The sequence below is a fragment of the Heterodontus francisci genome, chromosome 5 (genome assembly GCF_036365525.1).
Source record: "Heterodontus francisci isolate sHetFra1 chromosome 5, sHetFra1.hap1, whole genome shotgun sequence".
In the NCBI taxonomy this organism is placed as follows: domain Eukaryota; kingdom Metazoa; phylum Chordata; class Chondrichthyes; order Heterodontiformes; family Heterodontidae; genus Heterodontus; species Heterodontus francisci.
The window spans coordinates 100,330,431-100,353,213 of NC_090375.1; the positions used below are offsets into that span (position 1 = coordinate 100,330,431).

At 41.9% G+C, this 22,783-nt stretch overlaps 1 protein-coding gene across 5 annotated transcripts in view; it reads right to left on the reverse strand.

The window, feature by feature from the left end:
- The window catches only part of rb1cc1 (RB1-inducible coiled-coil 1), a 311,904-nt gene that overhangs the window by 115,158 nt on the left and 173,963 nt on the right, over window positions 1-22,783 (reverse strand). For all 5 annotated transcript variants that reach the window (XM_068031835.1, XM_068031832.1, XM_068031833.1 and 2 more), the window contains 2 exons: window positions 12,867-14,779; window positions 1,921-2,086 (listed from right to left, as the gene is read on the reverse strand). In XM_068031835.1, the coding sequence (XP_067887936.1) occupies window positions 1,921-2,086; window positions 12,867-14,779 (2,079 nt within the window). The remainder of the gene's footprint in view (window positions 1-1,920; window positions 2,087-12,866; window positions 14,780-22,783) is intronic.

Consider the following 22,783-nt stretch of genomic DNA (forward strand, 5'->3'; position numbering starts at 1 on the left):
CTCTTAACTGACCTCTGAAATTGCCCAGTAAGCCACTCAGCTGTCAAGGGCAATTCGAGATGGGTGACAAATGCCCACATCCCATGAACAAAAAAAAACTTGAACGACCTGTGATGGCTCACAAAGAAGCTAATGTAGGCCATTCACACGTGATAATCCCCAAGCTGGTAATTTGTGAGATAGTATGGGAAAAATTACTGTGAAAGTTGCCAGTTTGTCATAAAAATCCAAAATCGTTCACTTATTTTATCTCTATGTGATTCAAGTGTCATATAATGTGGTTAACTCAAGGTCTTCTTGAACTGGCCCAGCAAGTCACTGAGTTGTAAAACACCTTGCATTAAATAGGTGTCTTAAACATAGTAAAAAGTCCCAAGATGCTTCATAGGAGTGTTATCAGACAAAATTTGCACTAAGCTTCATAAGGAGATATTAGGATAGGTGACCAAAAGCTTGGACAAAGAGCTAGGTTTTAAGGAGCAATTAAAAGGGAGAGAGAGATGGAGAGGAGGAAGAGATTTAGAGGAGGGATTCCAGAGCATAGGACTTAAGCAGCTGAAGGCATGGCACTGCAATGGTAGAGGGAAGGAAACTGGGGATGCTCGACAGGCCAGAATTGGAGGAAAGCAGAGATCTCAGCGGGTTGGAAGAACTATCGGAAATGACCCAAGTATCCGACCATACGAGACTCAGGCAATCACAGTTCTGTCAAATATGCAAAGTCCTCCACTGTCATTTGTGGACAGATGGCCAATTTGGGAGAAACATCAAGAAAAAGCATAACAAAGCAACATCTTTCAGCTTACGTCCAAGCCATCACCATTGCTTTGTGCGTCTTATCCCACCAGCAGAACAGGCCCACTGGAGGTAGGGGTATAGTTGCATAGTCTGATGGGAGTCGTCCTGTGAGTACTCAACATTAACTCTGGACCCCATGGTTAACAAGGCCAAGGAAACCTACAGCTGACTGACATCTACAAACCACCTTCGGCAAACCGCACCCCCCTCCCACCATCCGAAAGCACACAACTAACGAATTGGAACTTAGCGATGCTGACCACCGCTTAGAGAAAGCAAAAGCACAGAATGTACTCTAAGTGGAGGATGGCAATGTCCAGCATCAATAGTGATTTAGCACTAAAAACACTGAACTGCTGAGCCCTAAAAGACACAGCTGCCAGACCTTACCTGCACCAGTTGGTGAGAGGGCCAACAAAAGGGACTAATCTGCTTGTTCTTGTCATCACCAACTTACCAATCAATGACACATCTACCAGCTTCACAGTAAGGACAACACTCCCATCATAGCATGGCAGTAGTGCCACGTGACAAGTGTAACAGACTAAGGAAAGTAATCTAAAACTGGCGATTCAAAAGACACTATAAGCCATCAGCAGCAGGATGTATATCATTCGTGTAGCACAATTCACTACCTCAGGATGTTCCAAAGCACTTTACTGTTGCAGCGTAGTTGCTGGTGTAACGTAGGAAACCTGGAGCACAGCAGGTCCCACAAAGAGAAATGTCAATGCGGAGATATTCTGTTTTCCAGTGTGTTGAGGGACAAATATTGGCAAGAGTACTGGAGATAACTCCAGTGGCATGGGATCTTTTACACCCACCTGAGGGCAGATGAGGCTCAGTTTAACGGCTCATCCGAAAAGCGGGATGGTCAATAGTGCAGCACTCGTTCATTACTGCAGCACTCGTTCATTACTGCATTGGAGTGTCAGCCTAAATTTTGTGCTCGAGTTCCTGAACTGGGACTTGAACCCACATCATTCTGACTCAGAGGCGAGAGCACTACCAATTCAGCCATGGCTGACATCTTATGAACTTAGAACTAAAATCATTTAAAATCAAACAGTATCAAATGCCAAAAAATAGAGTTTATAGAATAGACAAGATTAGGAAATCTACCTGTTGTTCAGCTATCAGTGATGTTTTAAGGCTCTGAAGTTCTTCATTTCTTTTTTCTAGTTGGTCTAGTAAATTGGCCTTCTCTTCTTGAAACTTCCCTGTAAGGTCAGCAATAGCACTTGGTGGAGGACTCCAACTCACTGATGCAGATGAAAGTGGAACTTCCCTGTATAAAAATATTTTTAAAAGATAAAGCAGCAACTAAAGAAGCAAGAAGTTAAAATTCGCAAAATCCGTTTTGAGAACCATTATTGCACTTCTCACATTTCAGTTTCCCAAAATTTAATTTATTTACTTTAGACATGGTGCTCCTCGATCTACAAATGGAACCCAACTTCATAATTCCACAAGAAATACCATTTCATTAAGAAACTTGCATCATATAACACATCAGGTGATACAACATGCAACAGGTTGGGGAAATCATGTCTTTAGTTCTTTGATTAGAAGAAAAACACAAGACCCTAAGAATCAGCAAAAGTATATCAACATTCATAAGTCATATCAAGTCAAAATAATTGAGCATAACACCAGGAGGAAATTGATAGTTTTGCGTGTAGTGGTTCAGTTTCAAATAGCAAGTAGGATTGCATACAAGATAAGCAATCTAATATCTTTCCTATACATTCAACTTCCACAAACCTTATAAACAGCAGTATATGAAAGACGCGCAAAAACAGGAATTCTGAAGACTTACATATTCAAACAGTTTGGGGCGCAGCAAACCCAAGGCCTCCATCATCCTGAACTGGCTGGTCAATGTGCTCAACTGTTTGGAATCCTCCTCCTCTGGAGGGCTGGGTTTTACCCTAACAGACTACTTGCATTTTGCATTTGAAATTTATTAGATAAATCAGTAGTTTACAAAGCGTGTTCATGTAACACGCATAAAGAAAATAGGGACTAACACAGGAAGCATGGAACTTGGAAAGGTCATTCAGCCCACGAAGGCTATTCGTTCAACATACAGTCACAGCCTATTCATGGGTTCTGTCAAACTAAATTAAAAATGCAGTTCGATAAAAGATTCATCCCCTAAAATGAAGCTTAGCTAAATTCTACAATATCTACACAAACTTTCCATCAAGTTTAAACAGCAATGAAATAGCAAGAATATCTTGCAGAATATTCAACCCTCTTCTTTACCAGATATATATTCTGCATTTAGCTTGAGTTGTGTGGTGCCTTTTTGCATCTTAGAGATGAATTAGAGTGCTTCGCACCAAGTTACTTTTTTTTTTTAAGTGTAGTATCTGTTCTAATATAGGAAAAATGCATTTACACACCTAATTCTCCAATTGCAAATGCATTGATACTTGCCACTGACCTCTCAGGCTTAATGTCATCAGTAAATGTTATAATGTACAATTGGGTATTTCTTGCAATCCCATTTATGAATAACATGAACAGGAAGTTCAGAATTTACTCCTTGGAACTCCATGAGACTACATAAAAACTCCAATGGCACTAGTCAAAGAACAGTAGGGAAATTATCCTGGCCAATTGGTCCCTCAATCCATGCCATCAAACAGAGATTATCTAGTCCTTTACCTCACTACTGTTTGTGAAATCTTGCTGTAAGCAAATTAAGCTGTCATGTTTGTTTTCATGTGGAGTGAATCTAGCATGACTGATGGTGGCGACCCAACTTGGCCAGCGTTTATTGCCCATTCTTAATGGACCTTGAGAAGCTGGTGGCGAGCTGCCTTCTAGAACTGCTATAGTCCATGAGGGGTAGGTATACCAACAGTGCTGTTAGGAAGGGATTTCCAGGATTTTGACCCAGCGACAGTGAAGGAACAGTGATAGATTTCCAAGTAAGTATGGTGTGTGGCTTGGGTGGGAACTTGCAAGTGCGGTATTGCCATGCATCTGCTGCCCTTGTCCTTCTAGGTGGTAGAGGTCACACGTTGAGAAGGTGCTGTCTAAGGAGCCATGGTGCATTGCTGCAGTGCATCTTGTAGATGGCACACACTGCAGCCACTGTGCGCCGGTGGTGGAGGGAGTAAATGTTTGTGGATGGAGTGCCAATCAAGCGAGGCTGCTTTGTCCTGGATGGTGTCGAGTTTCTGGAGTGTTGTTGGAGCTGCACCCATCCAGGTAAGTGGAAGGTATTCCATCACAATCCTGACTTGTACCTTGCAGATGGACAGGCTTATGGGAGTCAGGAGCTGAGTTACTTGCTGCAGGATTCCTAGCCTCTGACCTGCTCTTGCAGCCATGGTATTTATATGACTACTCCAGTTCAGTTTCTAGTCAATGGTAACCCCCAGGATGTTGATAGTGGGGGATTCAGCGATGGTATTGCCATTTGAGCATCAATGGAAGATGGTTAGATTTTATCTTGTTGGAGATGGTCATTGCCTGGCACTCATGTGGCGCAAATGTTACTGAAAATTGCAAATGCTCCAGCCCTGTCTTTTGCACTTGCGTGTAAAGTTCTGTCATCAAAGAGAATAGAGATGTTCATGGAGCCTCCTCGTCCCGTTTAATTGTCCATCACCATTCATGACTGGACTGCAAAGCTTTGATGTGATCCACTAGTCATGGGAACACTTAGCTCTCCATAGCAAGCCACTTTCACTGTCTGGCATGCATACAAGTCCTGCATAGGAGCTTCACCTTGATGGCAATTATTTTCAGGTACACCTGGTGCTGGTCCTGACACGCTCTCCTGTACTCCTCACTGAACCAGGGTTAATCACCTGGCATGATGGCAATGGCAGAGTGAAGGATATGCCAGGCCATGAGGTTAACATTGAAACATACAGAAAATAGAAGCAGGAGTAGGCCATTTGACCCTTCGGGCCATTCAAAAAAAAAAATCATGGCTGATCGTCTAATTCAGTACCCTGTTCCCGCTTTCTCCCCATATCCCTTGATCCCTTTGGCATTAATATATCTATCTCCTTCTTGAATATATTTAAGGACTTGGCCTCCACCGCCTTCTGCGGTAGAGAATTCCACAGGTTCACCACCCTCAGAGTGAAGAAATTTCTCCTCATCTCGTTTCTAAATGGCATACCCTGTATCCTGAGACTGTGACCCCTGGTTCTGGCTCCCCAGCCATCAGGAACATCCTCCCTGCATCTAGCCTGTCGAGTCCTGTTAGAATTTTATAGGTTTCAATGAGATCCCCTCTCATTCTTCGAAACTCTCGTGAATATAGGCCTAGTTGACCTAATCTCTCCTCATACATCAATCCTGCCATCCCAGCAATCAGCCTAGTAAATCTTTTTTGCACTCCCTCCAAGGCAAGAACATCCTTCCTAAGATAAGGAGACTAAACTGCACACAATACTCCAGATGTGGTCTCACCAAGGCCCTGTATAACTGCAGTAAGACATCCTTGCTCCTGTACTCAAATCCTTTTGCAATGAAGGCCAACATACCATTCACCTCCCTAATTGCTTGCTGCACCTGAATGTCTGCTTTCAGCGACTGGTGTACAAGGATACCCAGGTCTCGTTGCACCACCTCCTTTCCCAATCTATCACCAGTTCCAACACAAAGGTTGAGGTGGAATACAATTCTGTTGTTGCTAATGACCCACAGTGCTTCTTAATGCCCAGTTTTGAGCTACTAGACCTGTTCTGAATCTGGAACGCACTGCCTGAAGATGTGGTAAAGGCAGGAACCCTCACAACATTTAAGTAGTATTTAGATGAGCACTTGAAACGCCATAGCATACAAGGCTACAGGCTAAGTGCTGGAAAATGGGTTTAGAACCGTTAGGTACTTGATGGCCGACACAGACATGATGGGCCGAAGGGCCTGTTTCTGTGCTGTATAACTCTATGAGTCTATCCCATTTAAGCATGGGGGTCACATCACATAAGACGATGGAAGGTGTCCACAGACAGATTGGTGAGGGCAAGGTTAAGTATTTTTTCCCTTGTGCCGATTCTCTCGCCACTTGCTGCAGGCTCAGTCTGGCACAGCTATGTCCTACAGCTAGGTCAGTAGTGCTATTATCGAGCTATTCTTGCTGATCGACATTGAAGTCTCACCCTGAGTTCATTCTGTGCCCTTGTTACCCTTAGCGCTTCTTCCAAATGACATTCAACATGAGCAGCACTGATTCAGCAGCTAAGGGAGGACAGTAGGTGGTAATCAGCAGGAGCTTTCCTTGCCCATGTTTGACCTTATGCCATGAAACCTCAAGAGGCCCAGAGTCAATGCTGAGGACTCCCTGGGCCACTCCCTCCAGGCAGTAGACCACTATGCTGCCATTTCTGGTGTGTGGGATAGGAAATACCCAGGGATCGTAATGCTGGAGTCGAGGATGTTGGCTGAAAGCTATGATTCTGTGAGTATGGCTATATCAAGCTGTTGCTTGACTAATCCGTGGGGCAACTCGCCTGATTTTGGCATAAGTTCCCAGATGCTAGTGAGGACTTAGCAGGGTGTGCCTTTGTCGTGTCCAGGGCTTGGGTCGATGCCAGTGGTCTGTCCGATTTTATTCTTCCTAGACCGTTACATAGCAGGTTGATAAAACTGAGTGACTTGCTAAGCCACTTCAGAGGGCAGTTAAGAGTCGACCACATTATTATGGGTCTTGGGTCACATATAGGCCAGACTGGGTAAGGGTGGTAGATTTCCTTCCCTAAAGGATATTAATGAATCAGATGGTTTTTTCTGACCTTCTAGTAGGGCCATATTACTGACCCTAGCTTTTTTATTCTATATTGATTTAATTAATTCAATTTAAATTCCCTATTGCCATTTTGGGATTTTAACTCATGTAACCAGATTAGTTTGGGCCTCTGGATTAGCAGTCCTGTAACATAACCACTATGCTACTATACCCGGGATTGAAGACAGCCTGAACCAAACTGACACTGTTTTGCCAGTAATGCTGGACATAATAAAAGAACACTTCAAAACTATATCAAAAAGAATAAAACTGGAAATATTGTTGCACATTTGAAGATAGCTGTAGAGAAGATTGTAAAAGGTCTAAAATAGGTTTACTGTGCATTTATGTGAATGCTCAGAGTGTGGTAAAGAAGGTTGGTGAGCTGGAAGTGCAGACGGCCATGTGGAAATATGATGTCATGGTGATAACTAATGTGGGTCAAAAAAGGGCAGTACTAGGTACTAAATATTCCTGGATACAAGATGCTCAGGAAAGATAGGGAAGGAAAGAAAGGAGGAGGGATGGCAGTTTAGATTAAGGAGGACATTACGGTGATAGACTGGGCAGTACAGTGGTTAGCACCGCAGCCTCAAAGCTCCAGCGACCCGGGTTCGGTTCTGGATACTGCCTGTGCGAAGTTTGCAAGTTCTCCCTGTGACCGCGTGGGTTTCTGCCGTGTGCTCCAGTTTCCTCCCACAGCCAAAGACTTGGCAGGTTAATAGGTAAATTGGTCATTGTAACTTGCCCCTAGTGTAGGTAGGTGGTAGGAAAATGGTGGGGATGCGGTAGGGAATATGGGATTAATGTAGGATTAGTATAAATGGGTAGCTGCTGGTTGGCACAGACTTGGTGGGCCGAAGGGCCTGTTTCAGTGCTCTATCGCTCTATGACACAGAATGACCTAGAGGGATCAAGGACAAAATTTATTGGAAGAAACAACAGAGGTATCATGACATTACTGGATGCATTCTATGGGCCAAAGACGAACACACTTGCAAGGGAATCACAGACTGGTGCAAGAATTATAGAGTAGCTAAAATGGGGGACATTAATTATTCTAATATAGGCTGGGATAGTAATAGTGTAAACTGTAGAGAGGGGCAAGAGTTTCTAGAGTGTGTTCAGGAGAATTTTCTACATCAGTATGTTTCCAGTCTAACAAGGAAAGAGGCATTGCTGGATCTGGTTTTGGGGAATGAGGTGGGTCAAGTGAATCAAGTGTCAGTAGGAGAACATTAAAAGGACAGTGATCAGTATCATAAGGTTTAGGTTGGCTATGGAAAAGGACAAAGAGCAATCTAGAGTAAAAATAATTAGCTTGGGGAGGGATAACTTCAATGGGGTGAGAACAGATCTGGCCATATAAATTAGTATCAAAGATTGGCAAGCAAAACTGCAATGGAACAACAGGCTGCCTTTACACAGGAGATAGTTCGAGTACAATCAAGGTGTATTTCCATGAGAGGGAAAGGTACGGCAAACCAATTCAGAGCTCCCTGGATCACAAGAGATGAGAGTAAAATGAAGCAGAAAAAGGGTGCATATCACAGATGTCAGGTGGATAATACAACCAAGAACCAGGCGGAATATAGAAGATTCAGAGGGGAAATGAATAACAAATAAGGGAAACAAAGAGAGAGTATGAGAGACTAGCAGCTAACATGAAAGGGAATCCAAGGTGGTAAAAGGAGTACAGCTGCTTAAGGACCTAATAGGGGATTTACGCATGGAGTGTGGCTGAGGTACTAAATGAGTACTTTGCATCTGTCTTTACCAAGGAAGAAGATGTTGTCTAAGTCCCAGTGAAGAGCAGGTTGTTGAGATACTGGATGGGCTATAAATTGATAAAGAGAAGGTATTAAATAGTATGTATTTAAAGTTGTTAAATCACTAGGATTGGATGAGATGCATCTAAGGATACTGAGGGAAGTAAGGGTGGAAACTGCGGAAGCACTAGCTATAATCTTCCAACCTTCCTTAGATATGGGGGAGGTGCCAGAGGACTGGAGAATTTCAAATGCTATACCCTTGTTCAAAAAAAGGTGTAAGGATAAGCCCAACAACTACAGACCAGTCAGCATAACCTCAGTGGTGGGAAAGCATTCAGAAATTATTAATTACGTCCCAACAGAAATGGTTAATGAGGGTAATGCAGTTGATGTGGTGTACATGGACTTCCAAAAGGTATTTGATAAAGTGCCTTATAACAGGCATGTAAGCAAAGTTAGAGCCATGGAATAAAAGGGACAGTGGCAGCATAGATATGAAATTGGCTGAGTTTCACGAAACAGTGAGAAGTGGTGAATGTTATTTTTCAGTCTGGAGGAAGGTATATAGTGGGGTTCCCCAGGGACCCCTGCTCTTCTTGATATAAATTAATAACCTAGGCTTGGGTGTACAGGAACAATTTCAAAATATGTGGATGACACAAAACTTGGAAGTATTATGAATTGTAGGAGGATAGTGATAAAATGCAAGAGGACAGGGACAGGCTCGCGGAATAGTGGGCAAGTGGCAGATGCAATTTAATGCAGAGAAGTGTGAGGTGATTCATTTTGGTAGGAAGAATGAGGAGAGGCAATATAAAATAAGGGTTCAATCCAAAAGGGGGCATCAGCAGCAGTGGGACCCGGTGGGGATACATGCACAGATCATTGAAGGTGACAGGGCAGGTTGAGAAAGCAGTTACAAAGCAGACAAGATCCTGGGCTTTATAAATAGGGGATAGAATACAAAAGCAAGGAAGTTATGATAAGCCTGTATAAAACACTGGTTCTGCCTCAACTGGAATATTGTGTCCAGTTCTGGACACCACATTTTAGGAACAATGTGACGGCGTTAGAGAGGATGTAGAAAAGATTTACAAGAATGATTCCAGGGATGAGGAACTTGAGTTACGTGGGTAGAATGGAGAAGCTGGGGCTGTTCTCCTTGGAAAAGAGAAGATTCAGAGGAGATTTGATAGAGGTTCTCACACACACAAGAAGTGTGATGATACAAATTATGAACAAAAGAGTTATAAAAACTGAATGCCTTTTAATAACGAATCTTTCTTTAAAAAAGTAAACAATACTCCAAAATGGCCACCGAAGAAAAAAGCTTGGCTTTTGCGGATTCAACTGTCTGACAGGGACAAAGGATGGAAAATTCTTGAAAGCTAAGAGGTATCAATTGCACCCCATCCTAAAACATTCCAGAATTGAATGTCTTCTTCTGAAACAAATAAAGTGTGAAGTAGCCAAGTCCTGGGCCATTGTGCGATCACCATGGGGGAGAGACCAAAGCATCTCCTACCAGGAAGGTGCGAAGTAACACAACTTTACCTTTAAAAAAAAAGATAGCCTAGAGAGTGAGAGAAACTCCAGAGAGAGAGCGAGAAGACGTAGCTTGCTTTCGAGCAAACCAGAAGGCATGTGCCCTGCTGTAGACTCCTACATCAACACTAGACAGCAGTGAAGATTCACAAGGATGTTGCCTGGTTTGGAGGGCTTGAGTTATAAAGAGAAATTGGATAGGCTGGGTCTGTTTTCCCGGAAGCGAAGGAGGCTGAGAGGGGACATGATAGAGGTATATAATATTATAAGAGGCATAGATAGGGTAGATAGCCAGAGTCTGTATCCCATGGTAGGGGTGACTAAAACTAGAGGGCATAAATTTAAGGTGAGAGGGAGGTGGTTTAAAGGGGATCAAAAGGTGTAAACTTTTCACACAAAGAATAGTGGGTATCTGGAATGAGCTGCCTGAAGAGGTGGTGGAGGCAGGAACAATAGCGACATTTAAGAGGCATCTGGACAGGTACTTGAATGAGCAAGGCATAGAAGGATATGGAATTAATGCAGGCAGGTGGGATTAGTATAGATAGGCATTATGGTCAGCATGGACATGGTGGGCCGAAGGGCCTGTTTCTATGCTGTATGACTCTATGACTCTATGAACTATTACCCAACATCTTTAACTGAATTTCAATCGAGAGAGAAATCTATCATTTCAGGTCTGTACCCAGCGAGATAATTCAACAGATTTATCATGACCTCTTCACCTGCCCCCCAACTAAAAAATCACTTTCCCCTTTTCCCTCTCTATCTTTTTCTCTGTGCGTGTCTGGGAATGCGTGAGTGGATACGTTTGCAACAAATCTGGGATAGGCGTTTTGGGCAATAAACAATTGATTTTCTGTTTTTAAACCTACAAGAAAATCTGTTGCTGTCTATTTATTTGAAAAATAAAACACCAAGGGGTTAAACCCTAATAACAAATCACGCTTGCTGCTGTCATGTGGGGAGCTGAATAGTGGGAACCACCTACATCACACCAGGTGGCCTTAACAAGGCGTTCAAAATCATATGGGGTCTGGACAGAGTTCATAGGGAGAAGCTGTTCCCATTGGCAGAAGGATCAAGAATCAGAGAGTACAGATTTAAGCTGATTAACGAAGCAACAGCAACATGAGGAAAAACTTTTTTATGCAGCGAGTGACTAGTATCTGGAATGCACTGCCTGAGAGCGTGGAGCAGGTAGATTCAATTGAGGCCTTCAAAAGAGAATTGGAAAATTATAAGAGAAAAAACTTGCAGGTTCACAGACAGGGAAAGGGTGGGGGGAGTGAGACTGTTGCAGAGCCCACCTAACCATGCTGTGATTCTGTGAAACAGAACTGAAGAGATTTGATATTATATTTAGAACTTTATTCGGAGATAGGCAGCAAATCTCATGTCTGGAGTGAGAGAGAGAGGGCAGATCTGATGAGGTCTGATGTACGTTTAAAAAAAGGTGGTCAGCTCCCCAATTTTGCTTCTCAGGTTGTTAAAGGCTTTGAACTCCTTTCCTATTTGTGCAAAAAAAAGTCTTTTTTCAGCCAATATCTAACCACCAATACCATGGAATTTATGAAAAAAAATTGACAATGGAAATGCAACAGCCAATCACTAACCATCAGCAATAATGACCCCAGCATGCTTATCAAACACTAACTAACCATGCAACCACAATAAATATAAAATGTTTGGCAATTCAGCAGCAGGATGTTCAAGCACACAAAACCCAAATTTACATGATGTTAAATCAAAACATGAAATGCACTCTCATCTGAGCCAGAAAGTTGATAATTCAAACTCCATATAAGACACAAGACACAATCTAGTCTAGCACTTCAGTGCTTGCTGCACTGTCGGTGATACCGTCTTTTGGATGAGACACTAAACCAAGGGCTTGTATACCTGCTCAGGCAAAAGAAAAGGTCCCACAGCACCAAAGAAAGACAGGGTGTGTGTGTGTCCTGGCTAAAAGTTATCCCTCAATAAACATATAAAGATAGACTATCTGGTCATCTATTTTGACAACCTTTATTTAAATAGCTCTTTTAATGTAGCAAAACATTCCAGAGGAGTGTTGGTAAACAGAATGTAATACTGAGATATTAGGACCAAATGTTTGGCCAAAAAGGCAGGTTACAAGAGCATCTTAGAGAAGAGGTAGAGATGTTTAGAGCAGGAATTCGAGGTTTGGGCCTTGGCAGCTGAAGGCACAGCCGCCAATAATGGAGCAATTAAAATCAGGGATGCTTAAGCAGCCAGAATTGAAGGAGCACAGATATCTCAGAGGGTTGTAGGGCTGATTACAGAGATAGGGAGGAGCGAGGCCATGGAGGGATTTCATTGTTACTTGTTGGACCATGCTCTGTGCAAATTGGCTACCACATTTCCTGACAATTAAAGTGACTGCTTCAAATACATACTTTATTGGCTTAAAGTGCTTTACTAGGCCCTGAGGGCATGAATGACACTATATAAATGCAAGTTCTTTTTTTAAGAAAAAAAAGTAGAATGCAACATAGTGAGGCAAGATTTTCAAGTAGGCCAACAGTTAGCTCATTAAAAGGCGCACCAAGATTAAGGTTTTTACAGTTACTTATGTGGTTGATAGAAAATGCATTACAAAAGGCTAACTACACTTAAACAGCTGCAAAGAATCTGTACTCCTACACATGGTGTCACCAGGTCACTAGAAATAAAAGATCAAAAGGTTGCAGTATAGAACTTTCAAGTTCACATCCCTCATATATAAAAAGTTGAGCAAATAATTAATAAGGAGGATAAGTCAGTATCTGAGAGAAGAGTATTAGAAGCTGGAGTGAAAAGAATTCAAAGAAACTCATTTGTGCTTTTCCCACCGAGTTTGTGGAAGTTAAAGAATATTGAGTAGAGGATGAAGAATAAGAAACAAAAGGAGAAAATAAATCTTAGGATGTCTCAAGGTCTCTCACTTCTACTTAATTGACGAATTATAAAGACATAAGAACTTCACATACCTCTCAGCTCTACTTTGTTCTTTAAGTTGACTTTCAAGTTGTTTATTTTTTATTTGCAATTCTTCCTCAAGTGCTCGTCTTTTTTGTTCACAATCCTCATGCTTTTTATTTCCAACAAATTTCTCTCTCTCCTGGCTTAATGTATTGCGCAGTTGTTCCTTCTCCTCCTGAAGACCATGAATAGTAGCTTTATATTTTGCTTCAATTTCAAAAACAATTCTCTGTTTTTCAGACATCATTTCCTCCTTTTGTGTTTCTATGGTTTTCAAACATTCTTCCAACTTAATGCTGAGCTCTTCAACTTGTCCCTTTAATATTACTTCCACATCAAGTGCTTGCTGTCTCATTGCGTCCAATTTACTTAGCTCTGCTTTATGGAGGGCCTTCTCCTCTTCTTGCCTGTCTAACAGCTCAGAAATGCACTGATTTTTTTCTTTGGTCATTAGTGTCCTTTCTTTTGCAAGCCCTACCTTATATTCTTCAATTTTTAGCTGAAGCTGGCATTTCAAGTCAGTTATCTCTTCGCTATATTTCTCAGTTTCTTTAATGACCTGACATTTTGTGATCTCCTCTTGTTGGACTTGATTGTCTTTTAAACGCTGCTTTATTTCCTCAGTTTCAGCTTCCTTCAATGCCAATTCAACTTCCAGCTTACACCTAATGTCAGAAAGCTCAGACACTTTAGATTTAAGTTCATTAAGTTCTTGTTCCTGTTCCTGGAGCTTTAGTGTAAGGGACTGTTGCATATGTTCTAACCTTGCTTCATTTTCGCTCAAGATTTGTTCTTGTTGACTGCAGTGATCAGTCACCAACCTTTCTATTTCCTGCTGATGCCTGGCTTGCAGGTTATCTTCAAGGTCCTTCAGATGACTTTGTTCAAGATTTTGAAGTTCTTCCCTTAAGCACTCCATCTTCTGATCAGCCTGTACTTTAAGCCTGTTTAACTCTTCAAATAAACTCTCTTTGGATTGTCTGAGTTCTTGGATGCGTGTCTCTTGCTTTTTGCTCTCTTCCACCAAGTCATGTATTTCTTCATCTTTACTAAATTGTAAACACAAGAGAGTTTCATTTTTAGTTCTCATCACAGCAAACTCATGGTCCTTCTGTTTTATGACATCTTCATGCTCCAATAAATCCTTTTTTAGCTTTTCTACATTCTGCTGAGCAGCCTCTGCCTCAACATTCCATTTGTCCAGTCGTTCTTCATAATCCTTCCTGAAAATCTCTAATTTCTGTTGATAATTTTCCTGTGCTCCTGCTTCAACTCTACATTTTACTGTTTCTATTATGTTTCTTAGTTCTTCACTTACATTTTTCATAGAACTATTAAAATCACACTGTTCTTTCTGAACAAGTGCTCTGAAATGGTTAAGGTCTTTCTTAATGTTTATAAAATGTGACTGAGACATTTCAGTGATAAGCCTATATTTTTCTATATGCACTTTTAGAGTTGCAACTTCTTTAGAGTCCTCCTTTTCACCAATAGTTGTATCCTGCATACGTCTATTATCAATGGCGTTAATAACTGAAGAATATAATGATTCCAGCATCATTTCAGGACTTTGTGGATCACTGTTTAAGTTGGGTGAGGTTAAGTTCTCCTCAATCATAAATTCATTTACAGCTGACACAAAATCAGACTCTGGACTTTCGGCCAATGAGTCCATATCTATAGATCCTTGTTTGAGAACTTCTTCTAAATTTGGATGAGGAATAGTTTCAAAATCAAACGTATGGGCATCAATACTATCAGGAGACAGCTCTTCCAATGAGGCAGGAACATTAGCAGGTGGACAGATTGGTCCCTGAAGGCTAAGTGTAGACTTGGCTCTAGAAGAGGTAGATTTAGTTCCGGTTGTGCTTTCCAGCCTGTGTGTTGTTGGCATGGCTAATGTAGGTTGATCAAGAGACACCTGTAAGCATAAGCAGCAATGACATTTTTACAAATCCTTTTTTTTAAGCAAACGTACATCAGTGAAACAGCTGTAAAACTATTACACAATCATTTGAAAAAAAGCCACAATTTTGTAAAATAACTGTGTACCCTCTTCCCCCTCACTCCTGCTTTTCCTTCACTCACTCCCTCCTCCACTTTTCCCCATTCACCCCGACTACCCCTCTTGCACCCACTCCTCACTTCCCAAAACCCACTTTCCCTCCTTTCCTCTATTTGCTTCCTCTTTCACCCCATCATCCCTCCCTCGCTATTTTCCTCTTCCCCTTAATTATTCAACACCTTTTAAGTTTGTTGGAAGTTAAAAACTTCCTGGACTACCACTGTGCAACCCCATGGGCTATCAACACGTGTCAAAAGCAGCATAACTTTTTTCAGTGGTTGGAGAGGTCAACCTGACTTAATTTTTTCAAGACTATAAACAGTAGTGCTGCCAAAAAAACAGAAAACCAAGAAACAAGCTGCTATAAGACTGACTTCATGTCCTTCCAATCTGCCATCCTTTTGTCTACACAATGATTTAGCGTCTTTTTGAAAATCTGTGTGAAACCTTTGAAGATGGGAATAATGAGGAAACAAAGTGCTGTTGCCAACAAAAGTAAAACAGTGCAATCCAAAATACAACCATATTTGTAATTTAGAGTGGAATTTAGAGTGGAACAGTGACCCTGCATTTTTCCCAATGGCAACTTATTTGTACATGAAAGTTGGATGAATTATGAATTTACTTGTAAGATTTTTTTCAGGGGGCTCCAAAATGGGATGTCTGAGCAATATGATATTGTTTAGCTTAAACACCTGCAGTAAAATCAAAGGCTATTTTACTAAACATAAAAATTCCAATGTTTGAACTCACTGAAATAATTAGACGATTGCAAATTCTACACAGGCTCTGCCAATTTGGATGTTGTTTCTGACTGGTGGTATTTAGTATTGTTACGACCAGGTGAGGAAGGGGTCTAGGGTTCCCCCTCAGCTTTTTCTTGGTGCTATGACCAGGTGAGAAAGAGGTCTAGGGTTCCCGTTCAGCCTTCACCTGGTCTTACCATAATGGTTTAAATTTTAAACACACCGTGTTTTTAGCTCCCCCTTGGTGAATCCTTGTTCGCCGCTTTCCAATTATAAGGCAAAGAAACCAGCACAAACAGGCTTGCTTAGATTTAAAGAAGAAAAGTTGAAATTTATTAAACAAACTCTATTTCAGTTTATGCCTAAAGATACAGATCGTGCCCACGCTAGCATGTATATGCGATACACACATGCAAACAGAAACAGAAAAAAGAAAAATAAAGTGGAAAAGTTTGAGGCAATATCTGAAGAGTTTTTCTTACAGTTCTTCGAGCTCACTGTAGAGTCCTTGATTGGAGGTAGATTTTGCTTTCCGTTGGGGTCCAGTATTCTTCTTAAACCTTGTTCGCTGTAGGAAACTTTTCTCTCTTGGGGCTCATGTGCCTTCAGTGGATTCAGAGGCTTGTGAGAAAGAGATGGGAGCAGGCAGACAGGAGAGGCTGTGGTGAGCCAGCCAGGAGAGATCTTCTCAGTCCAAGAACATTCTGCTTTCTGCCCAAACTGTTTGTACAAATTCAAACTCAGGTTGCCCAGCAGGTGACAAGCTGGTTTGACCATGTCCATTTGTGTATTCGACCATCTCAGCAGTCAACCTGAAATGCGAGCTCCCCCACCTTCAATGTCTGATCAAAAGTCCATTGTGGGTTGAATGTTAGGGAATGGCTGCTTTGTCCTGCAAATATCCCTTCATGCCATGGTCGATCTGTTCAACAAGTCCTCCCTTCACTCCAGTAACAGCTTAAAATCCATGTTGATGAAAAAATTAATCCTTGGCAAGTGGGGGCCTAGCATGACACTGGTTTGGCCGTTACAGGGTTTAACTTTTAAAACACAGTGTTTTTAGCTTCCCCTCAGTGAGTCCTTGCTCACAGCTTTCAAATTGTAATTGTAAAGGAATCAACCAGACATGTTTTCTTAGATTTAAACAAGAAAGATGCAAGTTTATTAACCTTAACACTCTAACTCAGTTAAACTACTAAAAATATGCAACACAGCCACATGAGCATGCATACACAATAAACAGGCACGCACACAAATAGATACAGAGGAGGAGAAAGAATTGTTGTTTGGGGGGAGTGGGGGGGTTGAAGTAATAGATGGAATGCAGTTACTGGTTCTGGGTTGGATGTAAAGTCCTTGATTGAAGTTAAGTCTTGCAGTTCTCAATGGGGCCCAGTGCATACTTTCAAACTTGTTTCGCTGGTATCAGAAAGATGCAGGAGTCTCCTGTCTTGAGGCTTAAGTTACTTCTGTGGGTCCCTGGAACTTTGCGAGACTTTGCTTCCCTTTTGGTCTTCAAAAGCAGTCTGCCTCAAAACTTTACAATGAGCAAAATACAATTAATTCCTAGGTTGGCCAGCAGGTTAGTCATGTGATTAGCTCTTTGTTTGAAATAGCATCACCTACGAAGTTTGTTGATTCTTCACAGCTTACCAGACACACACAGTGGGGGAGGGGGGCATGGAATGCTAATTCTTACACAGACAATGACTCTCAATGTCTTTTGATCATCACTATTGACAAAAAACATCTAAAGTTGGATCTCTGGCATATTTTGAGCAGGTGCAGAGACTGGGAGGGGTGGTGGGGAGAACATGAGGGAATGTCTGTGACTGTGTGGTAGGCAGGAGAGATTGAATGACAGGGATGGTGTAGGGCGGGGGGAGATGGTAACGGGATGAGTAACGAAACTAGAGGTGGTGTGGGTAGGAATATGAGGGTCATAAGCAGTTGCCATCCCGAAAAATGTGGTTAGAGTTTGTGATCTGAAATTACTGAACTCAGAGTCGAGTCCAAAGGGTAGTGGGGTGCTGATTCGCCAGCTTCCACTGAGCTCCATTGGAACAGTGTAGGAGGCAGAGGTCAGAGAATGGGGCAGGCTGAAAATTAAAATGATGCATCAGGTGAGGAGGGGTAGAAAGGCTCTCCTCTTGTCCCTCACCTTTGCCTACAACCGGGTTTATTGCCTTTAAAACAGTGGATATGCTTACCAATTCAGTGAACAAAGAAAAAGAAAATTACAGCACAGGAACAGGCCCTTCGGCCCTCCAAGCCTGCGCAGTGAGTGTTTAACCCTTTGTGCTATCATAAAAGAACCAGACAGGTTTTCTTGAGTTTAAACAAGAAAAATGTTAGTTTATTGTACTTAAAACCAAAAACTGATCGAAGTAAAATAATAAACTACGCTCCAACTTGCACGCACACGCAGGTTACAGAGTGGAGAAGAATAGATTGGTCGGATTAGAGTCCAGAGCAATAAAGAATATACAGTCTGTGGAGCCTGATGATTCAGTTGTCTTTCGGCTGAACTTAGTGGTTCTGAAGTTTCTGGCTGGTAGTAGTGGCCAACTGGTTCAGGGTTTTCTTGGAGACAGTGAGGGGAAAAAAAAAGTATCATTTGGCATACACTTGTCATGATATGGGCCACGTGAAATGAATGGAGGTGTTCCAGAAAGCAGTTACCCAATCTGTTTTTGGTCTCCTCATTGCAGTGGAGACTAGATAGTGAACAAATACAGTGTACTAAATTGAAAAGCACATGCAAGTCACTGTTGCACTTGCAACGAGTGTTTGGGTCCCTGGATGGTGGGATGGCAGGAGATAAAAGTACAAACGATATACCTCCTATGCTTGTATGGGAAGGTGCTGATAGACAAGTGGATCAGGATGTTGTGGAGGGAATTGTCTCTTCAGAATGCTGAGAGAAGAAGGGAGGATGTGTTTGATGGTTGGAATGCAGAGGTAGGTGGTGTGGTACGATGCCCTTCCCGCACACTGGACCCTTTCTCCAGTTTTTAAGAACTCCCATTCCACCTGGACCCCTTCCTCTGTCTGGCCTCTTACCCTCTCTTCGTGAGAACTGCTGGCGTCACATTGGCCATCTCAATTTCTCTGCTCCCCTCACTCAATGTTAAGCTACTTCCCTCTGAACTTTCAGCATACCATTTTCTCAGGTCCAACTCTAACATCATTAAACCTGCTGACGAGTAGCACTATTGTTTGCTAAGCCAACCTCTACCTTGCAGATGCTCAGCACCAACTCTGACATCTTTTACCTCCCCTTGGACCATGACCCCACCACTAGTCAGCCATTGTTTCCAAGACTGTTACGGACTCCATGCCCTCCAAAGTCCCCCAAACCTGCATAATCTGCTTTCTATCTCTTTCCCAAGATCTATAAACAGGATTGCTCAGGTACACCCATTGCTTCAGCCTGTTCTTGACCAACAAAACCAATTTTCTTCCTATCTCAACTATATTTCTTTTGTCGCCCCTTATCCAATCTGTTTCCACCTACATCCTTGACTCTTCCAACAACCTCCGCCACTAAAATCTCCAGTTTTATGGTCCTATCGCCTTTTTCACTGTGGATGCCCTCCTTCACATCTCCATCCCCATCCCCCACCAGGGCAGCCTTAAGCTGTCCACTTCTTCCTTGAACAAGAGGCCTTAACTCCACCATCACCATCCTCTGCCTCACTGAACTGTGTTTCACATTGAACTTTTCCTTCAACTCCACTCACTTCCTCCAAATAGTGTTTTTTATAGGAACCTGTATGGGTCCTAGTTATGCTTTGCTTTTTGTGGGGAACGTGAGCCCTCCCTCGCCTCGTTTGTGGTACATTGATGGCTGTATCCAGACAGTTGGCTGCTCTTGCTCCAGACTTAAATATCATTTCCAATTTCCAACCTTCCTCACCTAAAAAAAATGGTCATCTCTGACTCTTTCCTTCCTGACTCCATTTCTAGGGACAGCCTATCAACCAACATCTACTTTAAGCTTACTGACTCAGCTACTTTGACTACCTTTCCTCCCACCCGCTACTCCTTATCAAGGGATATGAAGAGAAAGCAGGAACAGGGTACTGAATTAGACAATCAGCCATGATCCTTTTTGAAAGGCGGAGCAGGCCCAATGGGCTGAATGACATACTCCTATTTTCGATGTTTCTAATTAGGGAGTACTCCCATTGTCTCTCCATGCAACTGTCTTTCAGAATGCAAATGTGCAGCCATGTTTTCAGCCACTACTCTGTGGTCTTTTTCAAACAAGTTATGTTCAATGTCCAGTAAGCCTTCAAATAGTGTCCCACATGACAAAATTAATATGTTTCCATTTGGCAGGTGTGATTTCCATCACAGTATTCAGTATTTCCTCATTCATTCAAATAGGTATGATTTTGTTTGCTTAGACATGCATGCATGCATCAATTGTTTTGGTCACTTGATGGTTAATTAAAATGTTTTGTTTTTGGTCTTCCATTTGTTCAACACTCTACTGCTCTCAGTCTACAACCACAAGCTCATGGCTTTGGTATAGGATCTAAGGGTCTTACAAAGTTGTAATATGAGGCTTCCTGCTTTATAGTTACCAACAAGTTCAAATGGTCAGAGGTAGGGTAGAAACAGATATTTTGTACAGTTCCTCTGCTGTGAAAACATGACTGGGGATACTAGGCTACTAGACTCTCGAGTAGAAAATATTCCCCGAAAGTTTCATAAGTAATTGACTATACTGGAAAATCTTGTTCCAGAAAACTAAGAGTTTCCAGATGGCAAGGGCAGTAGTAAATAGGAAAATGAAAAGTCCACAGTTCATACGAGTACAAAAATTAAAAGCAGAAACATTCCAGTCTGCCAATGTTATTTGATAAAAATACTTAAAAAAACACTCAAGTCATTGCTGAGGCAATTTTTAAAGTATGAAGTAAAAGCTTCCTATAGAAGAATACAATATGACTAAACAAAAACAAGAAATGCTGGAATCACTCAGCAGGTCTGGCAGCATCTGTGGAAAGAGAAGCAGAGTTAACGTTTCGGGTCAGTGACCCTTCTTACATGTCTTCCGTGGGTCCGATGGCTTGTGAGAAAACGGGAGAAAGCGAGAGACAGCAAGGAGAGAGGCTTCCTTGTTCCAGTTGAAAATTGCCGTCATCTCAATTCAAAGTGTCCTGTGGTTAGTTCAAAAAGCCTGGACGAGCCAGTCAGTCATGTGACCAGCTGGTTTAACCAGTCCTGTCTTTGTGGAGTGTATCATCTTGGCAGACCTTGGAATGCGAGTTCCCTTACACCTTCAATGTCTGGTGATCTAAATCCATTTGGGTTAATTGCACCAGGGAGTAGTTCGTTGTCTCCACAAGCACTGTCTCCTAGTTTGCAAATGTCCTCCAGTGAAAGATCTGGTGATGTCTTTAAAAAGTCATTTCTTCACTCCAGCAACAGTTTAAAATTACTGTTCATGCAATGAAATTAATATACCTCATTCTTGACAGGTGGGGGTCTGCATGACAAGTGGGATGAGGGTACAGTATGATGGGGGAGAAACCAGCAGCAAGGTCAAATCCTGGGGTGAGAGGCAGAAAGCAGAGAGAAACACAATGCAGATAGTGGGACAGGACAGGAGCCAGAGTGCAGCAAGCAGGACAGAGAGCAGTGTGGGACAGAGCAGGATGTGGCAGGGCGCAGAGTGGAAAATGGGGCAGAGGACAGGGTAGTAGCTTAAGCAAGGGCAGAGTTCAGAAGGTCATCCTGAAATATCATTTTCCAGACTTCAGGAATAATCTGGAAACTAACTGACTGGCACAATGGAGAGGTAGTGACAGTCAAGAGAATAATTAATGCATTCAGAAACCAAACAGAAGTGCAGTTGTGAGGAAATTGCCCCAAATCTGAGGAATAGGGACGTAATGGTCCGAGTATACCTGGGATTAAGAGGTTAACTGTATGATAGGAAAGCAGGGAGGATGTATGAAGAAAAACAAAGTCAAAAAACAGCAAAACCAACAGTAAAGTACTTTAGAAGTTCATCAGTAAAAACAAAAAGTGAGGTGGGACTCCTGTGAGGAGAGCACTGGCAATTTGTAGATTCTGATCAAAAAATGGCAAAGTAAAACCGATATGAATACTCGTTAAAGTGAAGGATATCAGAGGTGGTGAACCCTGAAGAGGTTGAATGTAAAATTATCAATATTATGATGGATAAAAGAAAAACATTATGTAAATTAATCAGGCTAAAGGAAGGCACATCCCAGGGCTGAATAGGAGACATCGATGGAGTGTGGCTGTTTGCCAGAGGACTGGAGTTTGGCCAATGGAGTAGCCATTTTTAAAAAAGGAAGACAAGGCTAATCTGGTTAAATACAATCTTAACGATGATAAGGATTTTTTTTTTAAATATAAAGACTTTAATGATGAAATTGCCATGTATCTAAATAAAGAGAAAATACCTAGAAGTAGCTACCACAAGTGAAAAGGGACAATCAGACTTCAGAACCTCAGAGGTCTTCAAGGATGCAACAGACATGGTAAATAGGGAGGCGGGAGAATACAGTGGGCATACTGTAAATTAACGTTTGGAAAGCCTTTGGCAAGGTACACACAGGAGTTTATTAGGCAAGATCAATGATTAAGGAATTAAGGGAAGGATAGCAAACTAGATTAAAAATTGGTTAGAAGGGAGTAAACAGACAAACCTAAAGGACAGTTCTTCCAGAGTGGTTGAAAATGGGAAGTGATGTCCATAAGATTCCACTCTGGGGACAGTTGTTTGCACTGAGCACATCAATGATTTAGATATGGATTTAGCAGTGGTGCCAGAGTTTGTAGATTGCACCGAAATAGGAGGTAAAGTTCATTCTGTGCGAGATCAAAGGAAGCTGCAAAGGGATGTTGTTAAAATGGTGGAATGGACAAAAAAGTGGCAGGCAAAATTCAATGGCTGTTGTGCGAGGTAACTTTGCTTTACAAAAATGTAATAATAGTAATTATACTCGAATGAAAGTAGGCTTGATGGCATGGAAGAGCAAAGGGATTAAGAGAGATACAGATTCGCAAAACATCAAAGGGCACACCTCAGTTTGATCAGGGTCAAAAATAAGCCTAAAGTCTAGGTTTT